We start from the raw sequence: 20546 nt of genomic DNA, 5'->3' as shown, positions 1-20546 counted from the left end.
GAGAGCAGAGCCTGGGCGTGGGCTGGAGTGCTACAGTCACCCACGGAGCAGCCCAAGGTCTCACTGCATTGTGTTGCTTATAATCAGCTTTATTTTAGTTAGATTTTCATGGACATAAAGAGCAGTAGCTACTTGTATATGCAAACCTGAAAGATGTTGGAGTAAACTAACCCATGCCTGGTGACAGCATGTGACATTCCTGTTTCTTGCTTGCCCAATGGCTCCCAGCAGTGGTGTGGTTAATTTGAAGAGCAGCTCTCTGCAAACAGCTAACACATGTCTCTGGTTCTTGCAGGAACGTGATAAGCTGTTAAGGTTCAGGAAGCAAAGGAAAAAAATGACAAGAATTCCTAAGGTAAAAAGAAAAAGCTTGTACAGTGACATGCTGATGGGCAGTGCTGGTTCTGGGGTACTCCAGGTACCTCAGGGCCACACGGAGGAATGTTCTCCTGAAGGGTATGCAAATGGGTCCTAAGCCTAAATTTGGGTGATGTAGTTCAAGGACATTCACAGACCGTTTTGGGATATTTAGGAAAAATCTGAGAGGGGCAGGGGACCCCTTTGCATTGCACATTCTGAGCCTTTCCATGCTCTAGACTTACCCTGTGGGACTTTGGTGGGATGTGGTTGTCTTAAGAGGAGACAGATTTTATGAATTAACACATCTCAAAATGATCTTCTAATGGCACTGCCTGAAAACATGTGTATGTTTTAAATAATTCATGGTGATGTTTAGTAACATGCAAAAATTGCCCGTTATGAGAAGCCGTGGTTGGAGCTCAGGGAAAAGGGAATGTTAGTTAATGAGAACTTGGCAGGGTGTTAATGTAAATATTAACACTGTAATGGCACAGAAAGGTTTAATGTCAGAGACTATGAGCACTCTGTGATCTACAGATGAAAAATTAGGGTGGGGCTGGAGCTAATTAATCTATAAATAACTAATTGAGGTCGATGGGAGATAACTCCTGCCATCCTGCACATGGCAGGCAGGCCTTCCAGAGAGGGCCACATTCTGTCTCTCTCTGAAAGCTGGGTGGGATTTTGACCAGGGGCCTGGAGTGCCAGGACACAGGGAATGGCTTCCCACTGCCAGAGGGCAGGGTTAGATGGGAGATTGGGAAGAAATTCTTGGCTGTGGGAGTGGTGAGGCTCTGGCACAGGTTGCCCAGAGAAGCTGTGGCTGCCCCATCCCTGGAAGTGTTCAAGGCCAGGTTGGACGGGGCTTGGAGCAACCTGGGCTAGTGGAAGGTGTCCCTGCCCATGGCAGGTGGTTGGAACTAAATGATCTTTAAGGTCCCTTCCAACCCAAACCAGTCTGGGATTCTGTGATTCTCCTTCAAAAGTTACCCACTGCAAATTAAAACAAAAAGCCAAAATCTAGATATGTTTTTGTAAATCATCAATTAAAAATATTTTTTGATCTGTGAAATGTTGTCTTTGGCTTTCAAGCATTTATGGTAAATCTTCTTTTACCACTACTCCCTTCATTCTTTTAAACAAAAAGCAGCTTTGAATGGAAAACTGGATTTCTTCAAACCATAAACACACTGCTGTAGTGATTAAATTCACATTTTCAAATAGAATACTTGTTAAAGATCTTAAGTTTTCATGTGACAGTTGTGATGGCAGGGGGGACATCGTGGTGATGGCGATGGATTAAAAGGCATTTCAGTTCACAGGTCCCACCTTATGCTGAGGTGAACACTCGGTGAAATGGGTGCTTGGCCTTAGAGAAACTGGGAGGAAAATACATTTAAAAAGGCAAGGGCTGTGAGGTCACACACTGTGATACCTAATGACAAATATGGCATTTCAGTGATTTAAATCATTTTAGCTGTTGTCACTGGCATGGGGTGAAAACACTTCTGTGTATTCATGTGTAAAGAGCTGCGCCAGTTCCCAAAGAGCAGCAGAGTGAGAATTCCCAACAGCCTGGCACTGAGGTTTCTCCCAGGTGCCCATGTTCAGATCCCACAGAGGCACAGTTTATCCAGGTGTCCAAGGCCAGTACTGTCCCCAGCTCAGGGGCTTGCAGGGCCCATGGCTTGGCCACATTCCCTGACCTTTGTCTCTGCCAGAAGCCGGTTGTGGAGACATTTTACGGCTACGACGACGAAGCTTCCCTGGAGTCAGATGGTTCCTCTATCTCCTACCAAACTGACCGGACAGACCAAACCCCCTGCACTCCTGAGGATGACTTAGAAGAGGTACTTATCAAAAATCCATGTTATTTTGGTTTGCAAACTCACTGCTAGTTTTTAATGGAATTCCTGGTCTGTTCTATCATTCCTCTCTCACCTCAGACCAAAAAATTAACCATTTGTATTAAATTTGATACTGTGCTTGTTGGTTGGTATCTCTGGAACTCAGGTCTTCAGTAATTTCACAGCTTGTAGCTAAGCTGGAAATGATATATCATAAGAATATTAAATTTACAGCAGGTTTATATGTCAGAGGTCTAAAAAGGCTGAGAAGTCAGACAATCCTTGGGAGGTCTGTTCACTCTGAGCTTGGCTGCAGGTTTGGGCACGTGTAGTTTGGGTCAGATCCTTCTGTTTGCCATTCCGACCTCGGCCCAGAGCAATGAGGTTTGTGTTTGGGGAAGGAGCAGGAAGCATTCCCCTAAAGCTCCAGGGTCCAGGGAAAGGCTGGTTCCTCACTGGATTATGGAGGTTGGGCTGTTCTGGAGCTCTCAGTGCAGAGTACACAAAGGTAATGCAAATCAAAGAGATTATTATTCCTGCTATTTTACAAGGCTTCCCTACAAATGTATTCCTCAGTGTGTGTCAGATCACTGGACCATTACACGGTTCTGGGTTTAACAAGAATCTTGTAACAGGCAGAAAATTGCCACTGATGAGTTGCAGCCTTTCCATGGTGCACTGGCTGCAGGTTCTGTGCTGCCTGTTCACCTGTGCCATGGGCTGTAATTAGATCTGTCAGAGGCAACCTGGACAATCCCTGTCTCCATCATAAGAGATCTGTGATGGTTACTGGGTGTGTGCTGCACTGCAGGAATCTGAATGCATTTGTGAAGGCATGAGCCTGTTTGTTTTTCCTTCCTTTATGTTTTCCCCTGTTCAGCTGGTGGGGAGTTGGTGCCTGTACCCAGCAGCGTAATTTCATTTCATGTTGAGTGAAATATTCCGGCCAGCCTGACATGAAAGCATTTCATGCTGGATATTGTAAGGAGGGTGAAGAAGATGAAGGACTCTTTTCATGTTGCTGTCACCACTTCTACAAGTATTAGCTCTGGATTCGTGTTTTAATAATTGAGTGAGGCTGTCAGGCTTGGCTTCCTCCCCAGATTGGAAACCTTTTGTTGTTTCAAGAAAGTTGTGTTTTCACCTTTAATGTGATGGTTTTCCCTGTTACAGTAAGAAAGGGTGATGCATCATTAGTGTGTTACATGGATGGCAAGTTTTTATCTTTTTAAGGCGGGGGATTATCTTTTTATTTCTGTATTGCATTTTCTGGAAGTGTTTAGGGGGAGAAGAGAAGTAGTCTGAGGGCACATAAACAACATCCTTAGTGCTGTGCTTCCCAAATTGCATTTCAAAAGTGATCATTTTGGCACTTTTTAGAGAAAACATGCCTAATCCACTCTGTGTTTTGGTTGCAGGGCATGGCCAAGGAGGAGACAGAGCTGCGGTTCCGGCAGCTGACCATGGAATACCAGGCCCTGCAACGAGCCTACGCTCTGCTTCAGGAGCAGGTCGGAGGGACCCTGGATGCAGAACGAGAAGTTAAGGTCTACATGGCTTATATTACGTGAACATAAAGGGTTGGAATTGTAAGGGAGGGGAGGGGTCCAATTGTACCTGCTCAGGTTGTTCTCAATCACACCTGCAGCAGCCAGGCTGGGAGTCAGCCAGGGGGGCTTGGCTGGGGGTCTCTGGAGTCTCTGACTCCAACCAGCCTCCCAAGGAAGGGTTTGCTGAGGATCCACCATTGCTGCAGCTGAGTCTTTTCACCTCTGATAAGTTTAAGGGAAATCCAGAGAGAAAATTTTATGGGAAATCCTTGAAATTAAGCTCTTTTTCTATAAAGAACTAGGACAGATAGCCTTAAATGTATAATGCGTGGTGTTTAATTCCTTCTGGGATCTGAGAGATTACATGATTCCTCATGAAATGTTTAGAAGGCTTATAGCTGAGATTTTTTTCTCTTAATTAAATTGCAAAATGCCCTGTGCTGCTCTGCCTGCCCATGTGCTTATGCAGCCCCTGAGGCTCCTGACAGCTGGGCTAAAGTATTGCATTTGTTATGAGTTTGTTGTATGTTCCAAAGAGTTAGAAAGGAGTTCTTGGCTGTGAGGGTGGTGAGGCCCTGGCACAGGTTGCCCAGAGGAGCTGTGGCTGCCCCATCCCTGAAAATGTGCAAGGCCAGGTTGGATGGTGCTTGAAGTAACCTGGGCTAGTGGAAGGTGTCCCTGCCCATGGCAAGGGGTTCAAACCAAACAGCTGATGTTTAACAGGAGAAAGGCACCTGCAGAGCCTTAATTTGATCCTACATCTGTTGTGTGAAGGTGTTATCCAGGAACACTTACAGTAGATCAAGGTGAAATGCATGAAAACTGACATTCCCAGACATATTCCCAGAACTGATGTCTGCTCTGACGTGTTAGGGATTGCACTTGGAATGAAAATCATAGTGAACCGAGATATGCCCAACTGGAAAAGTGACTTGATTTTCATTTTTCCATAGTGAGCAAAAAGAGAGACTAGTGTAGGTCATGCAAACAAGATCATTTTCAGTGTAAATAACACAATAAAGAGCAGAGAAATGGTTTGAGGACAGAAAGTGTTCTATAAAACTATTTAATGAATAAGGCAGCTGATAATAACTGCATTTATTCTCCAAACGTGTAGGAAGGTGTTGTCTATATGAGAAAGCAGGAAGATATAGGTATAGTAAACAATGACACACAGTACAGGAAGACCCTAAATAGGTACTAAACAGGTAAGGTAGTAAATCATAGATAAGGCAGTAAATCACAGATAAGGCAGTAAATCATAGATAAGGTGGTAACGGCACAACAGTCAATGGAATTTGCCATTCTCCAATGTTATATATGTGGGGTCTGCCCTGAGCTTTTTAACTTGCCCCAAATTTAAGGGAACCAGGTGTGCCCAGAACTGTGGCATACTAATTTTCATTTGTTTTCATAGAGAAATGGCTTTTTACACTCATTGTTCCAGAGCAGGGAGGTTGCTGGCTGCAGCCTGCCGTGACCAACCTCTGCTTCACTGATTTGTTAATCTGGACTTAAATCTCAAAATCATTATCCCACCTCACAGACTTTATTTGATTCCTGGCTGATGCTGTGTGCTCAAGTTCATTCTGCCAAAGAACTTTAAAAATCACTTGTTGAAAATATTTGGTGTTTTGAGTATTTTCTGTACCTGTGTTAGCTTTGTTCTTTTGGAGAAATTTGTATTATTTATTGATTCGTTGTTTTTTTTCTTTCTCCGTCGTATCCCACAGACACGTGAGCAGCTCCAAGCAGAAATCCACCGGTCCCAGGCTCAGATAGAAGACCTGGAGAAGGCCCTGGCTGAGCAGGGACAGGTAACACCACAAATGACTCCAGCCCTTGTCCTGCCTCCTTACTGCGGAACCAGAAATGTTCCCAGGTTGCTTCCAGCTTGTGTAGTACTTTTCCAGACAAAAAACAAACAAACAAACAAACAAACCAAAAAGAAAAAATAAACAGAAAATTGTTTTGAGAACTTTAAAATAATATTAAATCATTTCATAGTTGCCTTTCCAGTTTAACCTCCTATTGTTGTTGCCCTTGCTGATAAACAGTGTTCTGTCCCTCACACTAAGAGATTAATTTCCAAATAAGATTTATTTTGCCTGATCTTCAGAAATATGTCATTTGTATTTAGCAAACTAGAAATTTAATAGTAGACACATAGCTGGAAATATCCCCTTTAATGCAAATTTTTGATCTGAAAAAGTTTTTTAATCACTGGAATGTTTCCATTCTATTTGTGTACTACAGACTCCATTAAAATAAGATGGCCAAGTTTAGCTTAAGAAGTTATTTTAGGAAACAATGAAAATACAGTTTCGCATGCAGTGTTGCTCTGTCCTTCTATATGTGAGATTTAGTGAAATACTTGCTGCTGTGTTGGTGCTAAACATTGCCAGCTTCACCTTCTGTGTTGGTCCTTTCCTTCCCAAGGACATGAAGTGGATTGAGGAGAAGCAAGCACTCTACAGAAGAAATCAGGAACTGGTAGAAAAGGTGTTCAATGCTTCTATTTGTATTATTCCGATAATATTTGTAGCTGAAGGGATGCAGAAAGGGCAGTATTTTAATCTGGGTTGCACAGCTCTGTAGCAATAATTTATGTGTAATACAAGATCCTTATAAACCTCTGGGGAGAAGTGGGTTTCCAACATTCCCTGTTGGCCCACACGTGTCTGGTGCGAGGCCATGTGAGGATGGTGGCTCTGGGGGAGAGCCCTGTGTCCCCCCATGACTGGGGTCATGTGTCCCTGCTCATGATGATCCTGGGGTGGGCTGGGACCCCCAGTGCTCCCACTGCCCCCGGGGGGGTGGGCTGAGCCCCCAGTGCCCCCAGCCCTGTCCCAGCAGGGTCAGTGCACAGTGGATCAGGAGTGACTCTGCTAACAGTGCTAAGGACGAGTTGCTTTGTCTCTTTTGCAGATCAAACAGATGGAAGCCGAGGAAGCTCGTCTGAAACATGATGTCCAGGACGTGAAGGACCAAAATGAGCTTCTGGAGTTCAGGATCTTGGAGCTGGAAGTGAGCACGTGTGGCAGCCACGGTCCTGCCCTGGGCTTTGCGAGCCGGGGCCGGAGGCACTGGTGGTTTGGGAACAGGGGTGTCTGGAGAGGGACACACTGCACTGAGTGAAGCCACAGGCCTTGGTACAAAGTGCTAATAAAAGGGGAAAACCCCAAGCCACCAGGAATCAACACTGATATTCACCATAGATTGTTCTGGCAGTGTTACTGCTTAAGTAGTTTTAAGATCCAGAAAATTGGCCCATGCTGTAAATGTGCATCTTACTGTTCTCCTTCTGTCCTGAAAAGGCAAAGAGGTAAAACCAGAATGGATCATCCCTGGGAGAGAAAAATAGAAAGGAATTTTTTTCATTGCCAAAAATGATCACAGTGTTTCACCTCTTGCTAAATCTGCACAGGAGGAATCAGGTAGCCACTGCAGTTACTCCCCTGAGCCTTCTGTTTTCTGTATCCCTACCTGTACAGACAGAACCCGAGAGCTCTTGGAAACTGCTTCTGAAATTCTCCAAGGAGACATTAACAAAGCAGCCACTTACAAACAAAATTTCAATGCAATCTGTATTGTGTATTTATTATGGTATAGTTTTGTTGAAATCTATTGTTGCCCAGAGAAGCTGTGGCTGCCCCATCCCTGAAAGTGTTCAAGGCCAAGCTGGATGGGGCTTGGAGCAACTTGGGATAGTGGAAGGTGTCCCTGCCCATGGCACAGGGTGGGATGAGATGGTGTTTAAGGTCCCTTCCAACCGAAACACTTCCATGACTCTGTGATGTGACTGACGCACCAGAGGGGGTAACCAAGGAATTACTGTCCTTACAGGAGAGGGAGAGACGGTCCCCTGCCATCAACTTCCTGCACGGCCCGTTCACAGAGGGGAAGAGCCCCCTCCAGGTGTACTGCGAGGCAGAAGGTGTAACAGTAAGGGATTCTCCTTTCCTATCCTCCTCTCCCTAAACAAAATCAGACACACTGTGCTGACTCCTGGTTCTCCATTTCTCTCTTGTCAGGACATAGTAGTAGCAGAGCTGATGAAAAAATTGGACATTTTAGGGGATAACGCCGTAAGTGTATGTTCCTTTAATAAATTGTGCATGCTTTGGGGAATACTTGTCCTCGTGTCAAGCGAGCAAGGCCGCCTGGGCTTGGTGCTGCACAGCCTGTCCTGCTCTGTTTGGGCTGCAAGCGAAGCATTTTCTGGCTTTTTAAGGTTTTGTTACCAGCCTGCTGAAGTGCCACACAGGGGCTCAACATCACCATTTTGTTCTTAATATTTCTGTCATTTGGAAAATAACGTTGGTGTTTGGTGTTTTCTGGCCACTGGTCACATGGTTTCTTGATTTGCTTGCTCTGCGTTTGCTTCGCTTTTGCATTTCAGCAGCTGCGTGTTTTAATTTTGTTTAATGACCTATAAAGCCCTGATAGTAACCAGGATATTAAACAAAAGGTAAGCAAATAATAAGAAATTTGCAAGTGTTTTCCTTCAGCAAGTGGCAGTGACTAATCACACAAATGGTTGTGTGCATGGGAGATCCATGTGTCCTTGTGTATCTTCTCCTGTGCTCTCCTCTCTCAGCAGAGCACCTGGGGCTGTGAGGGGCTGAGGAAAGCAGAGCCCTCTCCAGCCCAGGGTCTTAGAGAGCCCTCATCCACTCTGGGGTCCTCCTGGGGGACCCCACCACCTTCACTGGGGCTGCAGAAAGATCTCCACCATTCTCACAGCTCTGCACCCAGGCTGCACCCCAGCTCTCCCTGTGCCTCTGGACAGGTTGGATAACAGGGAAACACCATTCCCAGGGCTGCAGGGCAGCCTGGAAGTAACAAAATTATAAGTACCTGAGGGTGGTGAGAACCTGGCACAGGTTGCCCAGAGAAGCTGTGGCTGCCCCATCCCTGGAAGTGTCCAAGGCAACCTGGGCTAGTGGAAGATGTCCCTGCCCATGGCAGGGGAGTTGGAATGAGATGGGTTTTAGGGTCCTTTCCAACCCAAACCAGTCTGGGATTCTACAGGTCTATCCCTGCTGGACAGCACTGTCACTGTTCCCAGGCTGTGCCTTGAATTGAAGCTCATCCCAGTCACCCTGATCACCACCTTCCCCCAGCCCCGTGGGCTGATGCTGCTCCGGGTCCAGACACAAGCGAGGCCCAGCCGAGGGGATTCCCTTCTCCTGCTGTATCTGTGTCAGACTGAAGTTCGGGATGAAATGCAAACCCCAGTTTCACTACTTTGATTTTATTGAAAAGCAAAAGAAGATGGATGGAATAGCCAACATCTCAACAAATGCTTCCCAAAATCATGGCTTGGCTGGCAAAGTGAGGACTGTGCATGGGATGGACACTGTCTCTTCTCTCAGTGGCACTTTGTGCTGAGCTTGATCTTGTCCTGTGTAGCTGTGTGTTTACTCCCTTTTGGGTAAAAATAGATCCAGTGCCACCTTTTTTATTTGGTAAATATGAGAATTTTAGGAGAATTAACTCTATGTATGATAAGGATTCAGTATGAATACTGACAATGGCTTTTACAACAATGTTGCATTACAATACTGATTTTCTCTGCCTTGGTTTATTGTTCCTTGAACATATTTAATTTCAGATTTATTTAATGCAGCAGTGGCCTAAGTAGTGGGTTAATAACAAGACACTGGGATTTGTTGTAATTGTATTTTGTTTTGATGCAGAACCTGACCAACGAAGAGCAAGTAGTCATCATACAAGCAAGGACTGTCCTCACATTGGCTGAAAAGGTAACAACCAGTGCATCACTCCTCAGTACACATGTGCCTCTCAGAATACACACTGGTGATGTAGATGATGGCTCCATCACAAAACACCACAATGCTTTATGTGGAATTACACTAGTTTTTGTCAAAGTAAAGGTAACATTATGGCAATGCAGACAGACACTGCTTAATTTAAAATAGTACTGAACTAACAAAGCAATGTCAGAAGGTAATGGCCAGGCTTTGAAATACGCCATTTTTTCATCACCAACATATAGAAAAGAAAAATATAATTGTATAGTTAATTTTGCTTTTATTTGAGTACTTGCCGTGTGCTGACACACCGTGAGTCCCAGGGAAGCTGGGCTCACAGGCTGTGCCCTGCTCAGGCTTGGCTCTGCTCTCTGTCTGTGCAGTGGCTCCAGCAGATCGAGGTGACGGAGTCGGCGCTGCAGCAGAAAATGCTGGACCTGGAAAACGAGAAGGTACCGGGGAAGGAGCAGCAGGGGAGGGGCTGGAGGACCCCTGGTGGGGTGTGGTGGTCACTGACAGCCCCTTCCTTGGTCCCCAGGAGCTGTTCAGCAAGCAAAAGGGCTACCTGGACGATGAGCTGGACTTCAGGAAGCAGTCCCTGGACCAGGCTCACAAGGTGAGGGACATCAGTCTTGACTGAGTTATTACACCTCAATTAACTCACCTGGTGTGATGTGTGTGGTCTGTTCCCTGTGGGCTCCCTGTGGAGTATGACAGGCTGAGTGTTAGCCAGATCCTCTACACCCTGAGCTGACAATGAGTTCCTCGTGAACAGAATTCCCTGGATTTGGGCGGCACTTGCAGGTTTAGGAAACACAAGTTTTAATTCACCAGAGGTTTTAGTAAAGGACTGGTAAGGAAATTATGTTTTCAGTAACTTTTCTTTCCCAAATAGATATTTTAGCCTAGACATTTCCTTGGATCTTGGATTACAGCCTCTGTAACCAAAGCAGCTGGAGGGATTCTGGGATTCTATAAGTTTGAAATGAAACTACTCTTAGGTCAGGCGTTTTCACCCACCCCTTCAGTCATCAGCTGTTTTGTTTCCTTCAGTGAGGGAAAGGTTTAATATATATTCACAAAAGACATGAATACATAAATTTTCATCTCTATTTCATTTTTGCAGTTCCGTGTAAACCTTGAGCACAGTTACACTTTCTGAGGAGCAATGAGTATTTAGGGCTGGGTTTGGCTCCTGTTATCTGTTTGTATCTCAAACCATTTGGGGGAGCTTTTACTCCATACACTCTCTGTCCTGTGAGGGTGACTTTTATGACTGATTTTGCCAGACGCTGAGCTGCATCTGGAACCAATGCACAGTGGAAACCCTGGGAACCACACAAGCAGCCCTTACCTGCGGTCTCAGCCTTAACATCTTACAGGGGAAGTTCCCTGCCCATGGCAGGGGGAGGAACAAAATGTTCTTAACATCTCTCTCAACCCAAACCAGTCTGGGATTTTGTGATTCCACGATCTCTTGCAGCACTGAGCTGCCCTGAGAAGCAGTTTGGTGCAGCCAAAGGGTGAATCTGTAGGACTCATCCTCACACTTAAACCCTGACAGCAGAGATCTGCTGGGTCTTGGGTGAGTTCTGAATAGAGCCAGAAATCTGTGTGGAAACTCACAACAGCAGCAGAGTGGAAAAAGCATATGGCATAACTTGAAACTCCTGGGAATGTCATGGAGTATGCAGGAGAGCTCAGACATGGAGCCATTGCTGTGAATTCAGGTGTCCCTCAGCACCCCTGCAGCTCACAGCCATGAGATGGATCTCCCAGTCCAGGATCCCAAATTTACCAAAGGGCCCAACAACAGTTCGGCTCCTCAGCTCTGCTGCTCATGGGGAAGGAGTGAGTGCAATGACTCTGTGCAGCCCATGCAGAGGGGGCAGAGGGTTATTTGGTTTTCCTGTATTCTTTGAAGGCATCACACACTGGGCTTTGCTCCCAGGCACAAATGCAGCCTGAAAGCAACAGAAAGCTTTGTTCTGCCCCACAATTCGAGTGGCAAAAGCTCTTCTGCTTTATAAAATTTGCTTCACTTCCATGTTTCTTTTGTGCCCCTGGAGATGGGGAGCTGCTAATCACCATCCCTCCTGAACGGGAGCCAACAAGATTACCAGCCGGAACCGCTAATCTGTCTGCACGGTTCTCACTCCAGTGGCTGCTGGAGGGGATTCTGCTCCAGGAAGCACTTGGCTCACACTGCTGCTGCTCTGGAGACAGGGAATGTGCCCAGGCCCAGCAGTTTGGGGCCAAGAACAAACCCATGTCTCAAGTAACAGTGTTTTGTTAGGACAAGGTTAGTGAGGGTGTTGGGGTTGTTTTATAATGGGAAAGCAGAATCTTCTGCTGAGATCTGATGTGATCTTCCCCACGGAGGTGGGTTATCATCAGTGCTGTAACTTCTGCCAGGGTGTCACTGTCCCTGTGAGTGTGTTCTGCTGTCCTGGCTCTGCTAAGCCATAGTGAGGAAACACCACCAGCAGCCTTGGGTGGAGAAACATGATTTTGAACTGAGCTGAATTATCACAACAGACCCTGGGGGGCTTTAAAAGCTGTGTCCCCAGTCTGGCACTTCAGGGCATGAGTTAGTGGTGGCCTTGACAGTGCTGAGGGAATGGTTGGACTTGATGGACCTTGAGGACTTTTCCAGCCACAAAAATTCTGTGATTCTATTGCAGTGGGGTTCTTCTGAGACCAGGGAAAGCTTTGCAAGACACCACCACCTCTGGAGAGGCTGTGCAGAGATGCCATCAGTTGCTGTCCTTTGTCTTGCTCTGTATCAAACTTGCTGAAAAAGATTGCAGCTTGCTTTTGGCTTGTCTGAGGGAATAGCATTTGTCTTGGATTCCAAAGCAGAAGACATTGTCTGGCAAGGCCACCTGCCCTAGGAGGGTGCCAAGCTCAGTGACCCTGGGGAAACACTGCCAGCCCATTTCCCACGCACTTCTCCATCTCGGTGAATCTGGAGGGCTCATCCGCCTGTGTGAGGCGCCCTTTCTGACACAGTGAAGGCTCTGCAGCCTGAGACTGCAGGAACAGAGCCCAGCTACCAGACAGGTTCATTTCCTTGAGCATGGAGCCTCTCAGAGCTGAGAGCTCTGCCAGAGGAAGGGCTGGGAATGCCTTCCCACAAAGCATTTCAGCTGGTTGGTACAAAATCTGCACACACACAGCAGGGAGTTGTTCCTTCCTGGCGGGAGCATGGACTGGTCCTGCCATGTCCTCTGCTGCTGTGAACTGGAGAGATGGGAAAGAGGAACTGAGGGACTGAAAACTACGTGTAAAAAGTATCTGTAACTCACAAAATGAGTCTTCTTTGAATGTCCCTTCTCCCTTTTTCCTTCTCCCTATTCCCTTCTCCCTTTCCCCCTTCCTTTTTCTTTTCCTTTTCCCTTCTCTCCCCACAGCCATCTCCCATCCCCAGGAAGGATAAGCTGACTCCCACACATGTATGAGGGGCACACTGCACTGGGCCCAGAGCTGTTCCAGTTCCAGTGCTACTCAGAACCCCATGGGATAAAGGCAGCCTGAAGTATTTTCCCTTTGGATTGAGTTTTACACGCTGTCCTGTGTGGGAGGCTCAGCACAGAAACCCCTCCACTGCTCCCACTGCCTTACCTGGATGTTCAGTTCCTCACAAACTCCTCACCCCACCAGGGACAAGGTCGAGCTGACAGCCTTATATTGTTTTTGATTAGCAAATTCTGGAATTAGAAGCCATGCTCTATGATGCCCTGCAGCAAGAAGCTGGAGCCAAAATTTCCGAACTTCTTTCAGAAGAGGAGAAGGAGAAGTTGAAGAGCGCCGTGGAGCAATGGAAGCGGCAGGTGATGAGTGAGCTCCGGGAGAGGGACGCCCAAATCCTGCGGGAAAGGATGGAGCTCATTCAACACGCACAGCAGGTGGGCACAGGGGCAGGACATGGTGGGATCCAGGGTGGGATGGTCCCTGTGAGCACCAGCCTCTGCTCCTAGAGCTGTCCCACCACTGGCTGGTCCTGGGGCAGATGTTGGTTGGCCTTGGATAACCCTGCACACGGGGCATCTTGGTTTTCCTGACCTCGTCACACACAGTGACATTCACTGAGGACTCACCTGCAGCTTAATACCCAATGTATTTTTGGTAGAAGCACAGCACATCCAATTTATATCCCCCAAACTAATGCATCTTCTGGGTACATCTGTTATTTGGTTGGTTAATAAATATTTTTTTATTTGAAATCTGACAGAGAATTAAAGAGCTAGAAGAAAGAATTGAAGGCCAAAAAAGACAAATAAAAGAGTTAGAGGAAAAGGTAAGGTCATGCAGCTGGGACAGCTGCTGTGTGTGCACATGACCATTATTCATTTCACCTGGGCTAAGGAAATGTCCTTAGAGAGCTCGTGTGTGCAGTGCAGAGAGAAAGTGGGAGAGCTCCAGGAAACCAGTTTGCACTTGGATCAGTCCCTCTGGGAAGGACAGGTTGACTGGCTAAATTGAATCGTTCCTTCTGCTGTCCTTCAGTGAAGTCCATAACACAGGACTTGGCAGAGATGGGGGTCCATCCACCCTGGGATGGGAGAGAGCGAGGGTTGAGGTCAGCAGGTGCTCTGGGGAAGGAGCCAGGATCTTTGCTCCCTCTCTCCCATCTCCAGCATCTTCCCGTGCAGCTGCATGGACCAGCCTTTCCCAGCAGGAATGAGGGGCCTCGCTCTTGTCCCCTCACCTGCAGCCACAGCCGTCACTGCCACCTCAGTTCCTGTCATCGGCCTTTCTCCAGTCAGAACTGATGTATTTGACCCCAAAATTGCCCTCAGCTGAACACACCCATTTCCAGTGACATGGCCATGGCACAGCTTGGTCAGGGCCAACAGGGCTGAGCTGGACTTGCACCTGAGACTGAACCCAAACCTCATCAGGGTTGGGTTTGGGGGGTTTTGAGGTGTCAGAAGAATTCAGATGATGTTTTCCCTGAGCCTGTGGCTGTGACTGGGCTGGATTCAGGAGGCAGGGGATGACTGTCACCAGTCCAAGGGACAAAGGGGCTCTGGTGAGCTGAGTCGAGCCCCGAGCCCTTGGACCCAACTTCACACTCCATATTTCCTCTCACCTGGGAGTTTTGTTGCACTCTGTCTGTAACCACAGCTTTATCTCAGCTAAACACACTGTAAACTCTTAATCTCTTTCTTCTCTTCCATTTTTTCCTCTCTTCCCTCCCCTTTTCAGTTTTTATTTTTGTTTTTATTTTTCTCTTTAGCTTTCATTCTTTGGTCATAGCCCTTCAGGCCACATGCACAAGGTAAGCCCTCGGGTCACCTCTGGTCTCTCCTCTTTTTCTCATAAAGCATCAGAGCCCTTCCCTTGCTGTATTGGCAGGATTGGAGGGTCTCCTGGGCACCCCAGAGAACCTAAAAATGGAAACCTCCAAAGCCTTTAAAAACCACGAAATCTGGACACCAGCAGAAAAAATCTTGTCAAATAGAATTTCCTTCTCTAGGGGGAAGGACAAGGAAAAGGAAAAATTCAGCAGGCTTGAAAGGGAAACAGGGAAAACAGCCATTCTATGCTTATTCGTGACTTCATCAGAGGTTGCTCAGCTGATCCTTGCTGGAAATCCATGGAAGCCTCAGCCCCTCTCCTTGCATGGATGGGGTCTGACCTGCTCACAGCCAGGGAGCTTGTCCTACCTCCAAGACAGCAACCAGAGGGGTTTGGGGAGAACATGGCATTTATAAGGGTGTGTTCCTCCAAGCATCGTGCCACAGGGCCCTGGGTATTCCTTGAATCCCCCTTTTCCCAATGTAAATAGGAGATAAGTTGCCCAACTTCTGTTTGTGCTGCCAGAAATGACCATGGCATAGATGGCATTGAGGAAAATGCTCCCCACGCAAATGGAATATAACACAAATCCTTTTTTATCAGTGCACAATTCAAGAAATAATTATAAATAGAACTTAACAGAAGTTTTGTGTGTGTTGTTTTTGCCCAGATGGGCTTTTCTTTGATCCATGTTTTTATATCTTGTTTCAGCCTACTGAGAGAGCTACAGCTGCTCCTGCTGTTATTCCCAGGAAGACAGCCCTGCTTCCTGAGACCGAAACAGAGACATTGCCCTTTCCACCCCCCCAGATCTCTCTCATACTTTGCTACTGGCAATGGAAGGTGCAATCCTTGTGACCCTTTCAGACTGGGGCTGGACCAGGGGGTGTGGAGATCCCTGCACAGACCACATCCACACCACTGAAATCCCTGATGGAGCATTTGGAAAAGGCAGAACTAAGCTGACAACGAAAGCCAAAAACTCTCCTCCTCCCTCTCCTACAGCCACAGGCTCCTTCCCCACGTCCTGGCTCTGCTGCTTGAACTAACCTCCAGTGGAATCCTGGCTCTGCTGCTGGACACAGCTCTTGGCTCTGTCAGGAGCAACAGAACTAATTCAGATACACTGAATTATTTTGGTTCCCTGCTAAGCAGGTGTCAAATTGCTTCTGTGTAGAAGTGCTCATGTCCTGTTTGTATGTCACACGTTTATATTTGTTATCCATAGCTCTTTAAAAATCTCTTTTGAAAGAAGACTTTAGGAAGAGTTCCAGAGGAGTAGCTCGTGACAAGATGAATAGGAGTGAAAATGAAGTGGTTTGTTCCAAGGTATTTCTTTGTAACAGAGGGTTTGTCCCATGGTTTGTTGAATATCCCAAGAGCCCAGTTTTAGGAAAAATCATGAAGCTACATTCAGGAAATCAAGCTGTAATTTTTTTTTTGAGTTTTCAGAAAACCATGATGAGCAAAATGACACAATAATTTATAATTTGCTGTCCCTGAGTGATGATAAAAGGCTAAACACTGTCCCAGCAAAAAGTTCAACCTGGGAAAGAGTGAACTAAAACAATTATCCCTGATCCACATGTGCTGGGCTGGGGGAGGCAGCAAGAGGGAGCAGAAGATGTTGTCAACTGGAAGATGATGTCAGCTGGAAAACGTCCTCACCTTGGGGAAAGGGAGCACAAATCCCACAGATCCCAAGCCCAGGAGGCTGGTGCAGGAACCAGAAGGGAAAAGGAATCCTCTAGAAAAACAGCTGAAGAGAGGAAATCCAGAAGAAATTCCAGACTGTCATAGACCACATGGGATCTGCAGCTGAGCACAGAAACCCCAGGGCTGTGGGGCAAGGCCAGGAACAAGGTCCTGTTCACAGCCATGGCAAAGGTCCCATCCCTGGGAGCACAGGGCAGGAAGGAGACAGAGCTCCGGGCAGGTAAGACAGGCTGGAACTCCCTTATTCTGGGTTTCTGTGAGCTCTGGAACTCCCTCACCTGCTAGTCTCTCTCATTTGGGTTAAAATGCTTCAGATGATAACAGAGAAAACATTGAATTTGGTATTGAAATTACCAAAGTCCTTATTTAAACATCATTAATTTATCTCTATTTTACTTCTGTAATTTAGGTGTTGAATTTCAGTGTGATATAATCACAAATGCTGACTTTATGCTTTTAGATCGGTGGTGACTCAACACAAAATTACTGGGGGGTAATTAAATACACTGTCAGATTTGTGTGGACAGCAAGCAGTTGAACTGCTTTTAAAAATACATGTTTTAAATGCAGGAGATGAAAATATTTTTCATTTTACATTGAAAAGACAAATAGCAACCAGAAAAGTGTTTAAATTCACAATTTCACTCACTTTTTTCCTGATTTGTGCTGGTAAGGAGTTACTGGTAACCACAATGGGGACAGGGGCAGTTGCACTGTCTGAGGGTCCTGTTTTTAGGATTATTGAAGGATCCAGGGATATTTGAGGGGAAACTGAACCTGGCTAGGCAGCTGACAGGTTTCAGAGCATGGTCCCAGTGCTCTGTGCCCTTTGGTGTCACACCAGAACCCCAGGGGCTAGACTTTCCAGAGCAGTGAGGTCAGTGAGATCTGTGAATTCAGTAACCGAAAAAAGCCTTTAACCCCTCAAAGGAGGAAAATAAAAATGCTTTGGCTTGTAATTAATTAGGGCTTTCTGAAGTGTCTGTTGGACAACTTCTCAACAGGAAGTTAGATTTCAAGTAAATGTTTTCTTTATTAAGAATGTTTTAACAAGAACCACTGAAATCTCCCTGAAGTGAAGAAGTAGAAAGTCTTTTGGCCTTCTGGGCATGACCCTGTGACCTTTTTTCTCAGGTGCCCAACCTATTCTCTCAGCAGACCCAACCCCAACCCCTCTGTGCCCAGAGTCCTGCCCCAGCCAAGCCCCGCACGCACCAACCTCGGGGCTTGGAGCAACATGGTCTATGGAAGGTGTCCCTGCCCAGGGCAGGGGGTGGAACTGGATGAGCTGTAAGGTCCCTTCCAACCCAAACTATTCTGGGATTCTCTGAAGTGTGGAATAGGAATCAAGGGTGGGTGTGCTCAGGGTGCTGGGGCAGTGTGGGACAGCGGTGTTCGAGGTGACACAGGCACAGAAGGCCAGGCAGGGCTCAAAGTGCCTTTGACTGGTTTAGTTTGCAACTGCTTAACTTCTCAGCGTGCTTTTAATAATATTTTGATGTAAGTATTTGTGCTTGTCTAGGTACAAAAATATTTGGGTTAGAATGATGCATAAATAGAAATATGAGCATTTGTATAAACACAGATACGTGCAGGCACTGAGAAAGCTGCTTTATAAAAGCGTTATTTACGCACCAAATTTATGCATTCATTAAGCACCAACTTTTAATTCCACTACAATTTTAATCTCTCCTGTGGGTTGAAGGGAACAGCAGCCGGGGGGGGGGAAGGGGGGGGGGGCAGGGTGTCCCCATGGCAGAGAACCCATCAGCAGGGACCCCACTGGAGGGTGCTGCAGCCTAAGGAAACTGGGAATTGTGTGTCCTGCAGGATCATAAACTGCTGCTTTACAGGCTATTTTATTCTTATAAGCAGTTCTAGGATATTATTTTATTTATTTTTAGTGTGTGTTTAAGTAATTTTGGAGACTCCCAGGGATGGGTAGCACTCGCCTATATCCAAGTAAATAAGTTGTCAGTTACCTAAGAGAAATTTGTATAGGTATTAACTCTTACATTTATAGGAGAGGCTTGAGCATCCACATTTTTTTCCTTGATTATCTCAGTTTAATTAAAACCCCAACATTACTTATAACTCCATTCTATATTTGTTTATTCAAAGGAAATAACATCTGGGATGTGCTGGAGCCCAGATCTGCATCAGGAAAATCTGTGCTTGATGCATCAGCTTGTATTGTGTACTGGAATACTTTAGGAATTCAGCTGCACATGCCCAAGCACACATTCCATCAATCCTACATGAACTCTGGGGGTTACATCCCAGCACTGATATATCCGACCCAAAGGCTTTCTGGCTCGGGGTGCAAACCCCTGAGCCCCTGCAGGTCATCAGAAGGAGACCTGTCCCTTGGGCTGGAATTACCCAGGACATGATGCTGTTGGGTTTCAGATGATAGTTTTCCCTGTTCCCTGTTTTTTGTTGCCTAGGATCCCCTGTCCTTTTGCACCCCCTGGGCTGCCCCAGCCCAGCCACCGCTCTGTGAGACGTGGACACGGACCAGGCCATGCCCTTTACAGCTAAATGTGGTTATCAAATATGATATTCTGTGTGTGCGTGTGAGTGGGCCCACAGTGGGAGGGTGGAGAGCACAGAGCCTGGCCTCGAAAGTGTCTGTAGATGCTGCATCTGAGGGGAAGGAGTGTTTGCCCATCACTGCCACACAATATCTTCTGTAAATAAATTCCTTCTGATAAATGCACACAAAGTGCTGCCTCTTACCAACCTGGACTGACTGACACAGATAGAATTGGAAAGACAAAACTAGATCTTGTGCCCCCTCTTAAACACTCCCTCCCTGGAGAAGGGTCACACCTGAATGGGATCCATTTTGACTCGTGGCTGTAAAGGTTTCCTACTAGTAACAGAAGATGTTGCTATAATTACAGTTTAATTACTTCAATCTGAATTAAAGCGTTGAAAATATTAATATTAAATTATTATTTTCAATGTTTTCAGTGATAGAAGGATGGAAAGAAGAACATGGCAGGGGGTTGGAATGAGGTGATCTTTCAGGACCCTTCCAGCCCAAGCTAGTCTGTATTCCATGATTTTGACAACAGATAGCAGGTGCAGTGGGATGGGGGGCATTTCCCCAGTGGGAGCCCACAGAGCTCCAGGGGGGGCACCTCCTTCAGCACTGGTTCAGGCTCTGTCCATGTGAGCTTCTGTTTTGTAGATAATTCCTTTTCTTTGAATCACATTATATATTGATCTGTCGAACAATAATCAAATTGTTCTGTGTTCCTGGTGTACTCCAGCTGTCAGCAGAGGTTGGGGTTTTTTCGAGGTCAGCAGCACATCTTTCCAGAGAGGATCCACAGGGGAGATGAGGAGCTACTGGAGCTGAAATTCCCTGTAAGGCTTCATCAGCAACCCCATGTGTGTGAGCTCCTGCATTCTGGAAGGGGTTGGAAATTACTTCCCTCACAGGAGCCCTAATGAGCTGCATCATTAGAATGCTAATTGGCAAATCTTTGCTGTGCAGGGTGACCCCAAACATCTTTGTTTAAAGTGAAGTGTAGGGGAAATTCAGGCCATCAAGGAGACTCCCACTGAGCAAAGGCATTCCTGGGAAGGCACAGAGGAATTGGCTCAAAAGCTTTTACTCCCTTTTACTGTGCTGTAAATCCTGTGGATTTCTTGTTCTCGGTGAAGAGCAAGATTGGGCTCAGCAATAATGAAGAGATTTCCAGTGGGTTAATAATTGTCAATTTATATAAAAGCTTAAGAGTGTCTCCTTGCTTGGTGTTTCTGCTTCGCTGTCTCAGGGACTGCTCCAGACTGAAATGCACAGAAATGACAATGTCAGTCTGAATTTATGGATGAGACGGGATGAGATGGAGGCCCTGGGGCAGGAGGAACATTGCTGGTGCTGAAGGACAGCTAAGCCAGGTCTGAGGCAGGGCTGGAGCTCATCCCAGAGCTCTGGGCTGTGTAGAGCCTGCTCCTTTCTGGTTTGCCAAATCCCACAG

At 46.4% G+C, this 20546-nt stretch overlaps 1 protein-coding gene across 23 annotated transcripts in view; it reads left to right on the top strand.

Moving 5' to 3' along the window:
• JAKMIP3 (Janus kinase and microtubule interacting protein 3) overlaps positions 1-15788 on the top strand; it is a 55955-nt gene extending 40167 nt beyond the window's left edge. For 4 of the 23 annotated variants that reach the window (XM_039378935.1, XM_027746299.2, XM_027746317.2 and 1 more), the window contains 15 exons: positions 296-355; positions 2082-2210; positions 3626-3754; positions 5491-5574; positions 6197-6259; positions 6686-6784; positions 7604-7702; positions 7792-7851; positions 9460-9525; positions 9918-9986; positions 10073-10150; positions 13239-13442; positions 13769-13834; positions 14777-14818; positions 15550-15788. In XM_039378935.1, coding sequence (XP_039234869.1) covers positions 296-355; positions 2082-2210; positions 3626-3754; positions 5491-5574; positions 6197-6259; positions 6686-6784; positions 7604-7702; positions 7792-7851; positions 9460-9525; positions 9918-9986; positions 10073-10150; positions 13239-13442; positions 13769-13834; positions 14777-14818; positions 15550-15696 — 1395 coding nt within the window. In that variant the 3' untranslated portion in view covers positions 15697-15788. Of the gene's footprint in view, positions 1-295; positions 356-2081; positions 2211-3625; positions 3755-5490; positions 5575-6196; positions 6260-6685; positions 6785-7603; positions 7703-7791; positions 7852-9459; positions 9526-9917; positions 9987-10072; positions 10151-13238; positions 13443-13768; positions 13835-14745; positions 14819-15549 lie in introns of all 23 variants that reach the window. The other 19 variants (XM_039378945.1, XM_027746313.2, XM_039378943.1 and 16 more) reach the window with 11 other exon arrangements.
• Positions 15789-20546: the final 4758 nt, after the last annotated feature.

Source organism: Pipra filicauda, unplaced genomic scaffold (genome assembly GCF_003945595.2).
Source record: "Pipra filicauda isolate LSUMZ 115617 unplaced genomic scaffold, ASM394559v2 scaffold150_size2825430_pilon, whole genome shotgun sequence".
NCBI classification, from domain to species: Eukaryota; Metazoa; Chordata; class Aves; order Passeriformes; family Pipridae; genus Pipra; species Pipra filicauda.
This window is presented reverse-complemented; position numbering and strand designations above follow the sequence as displayed.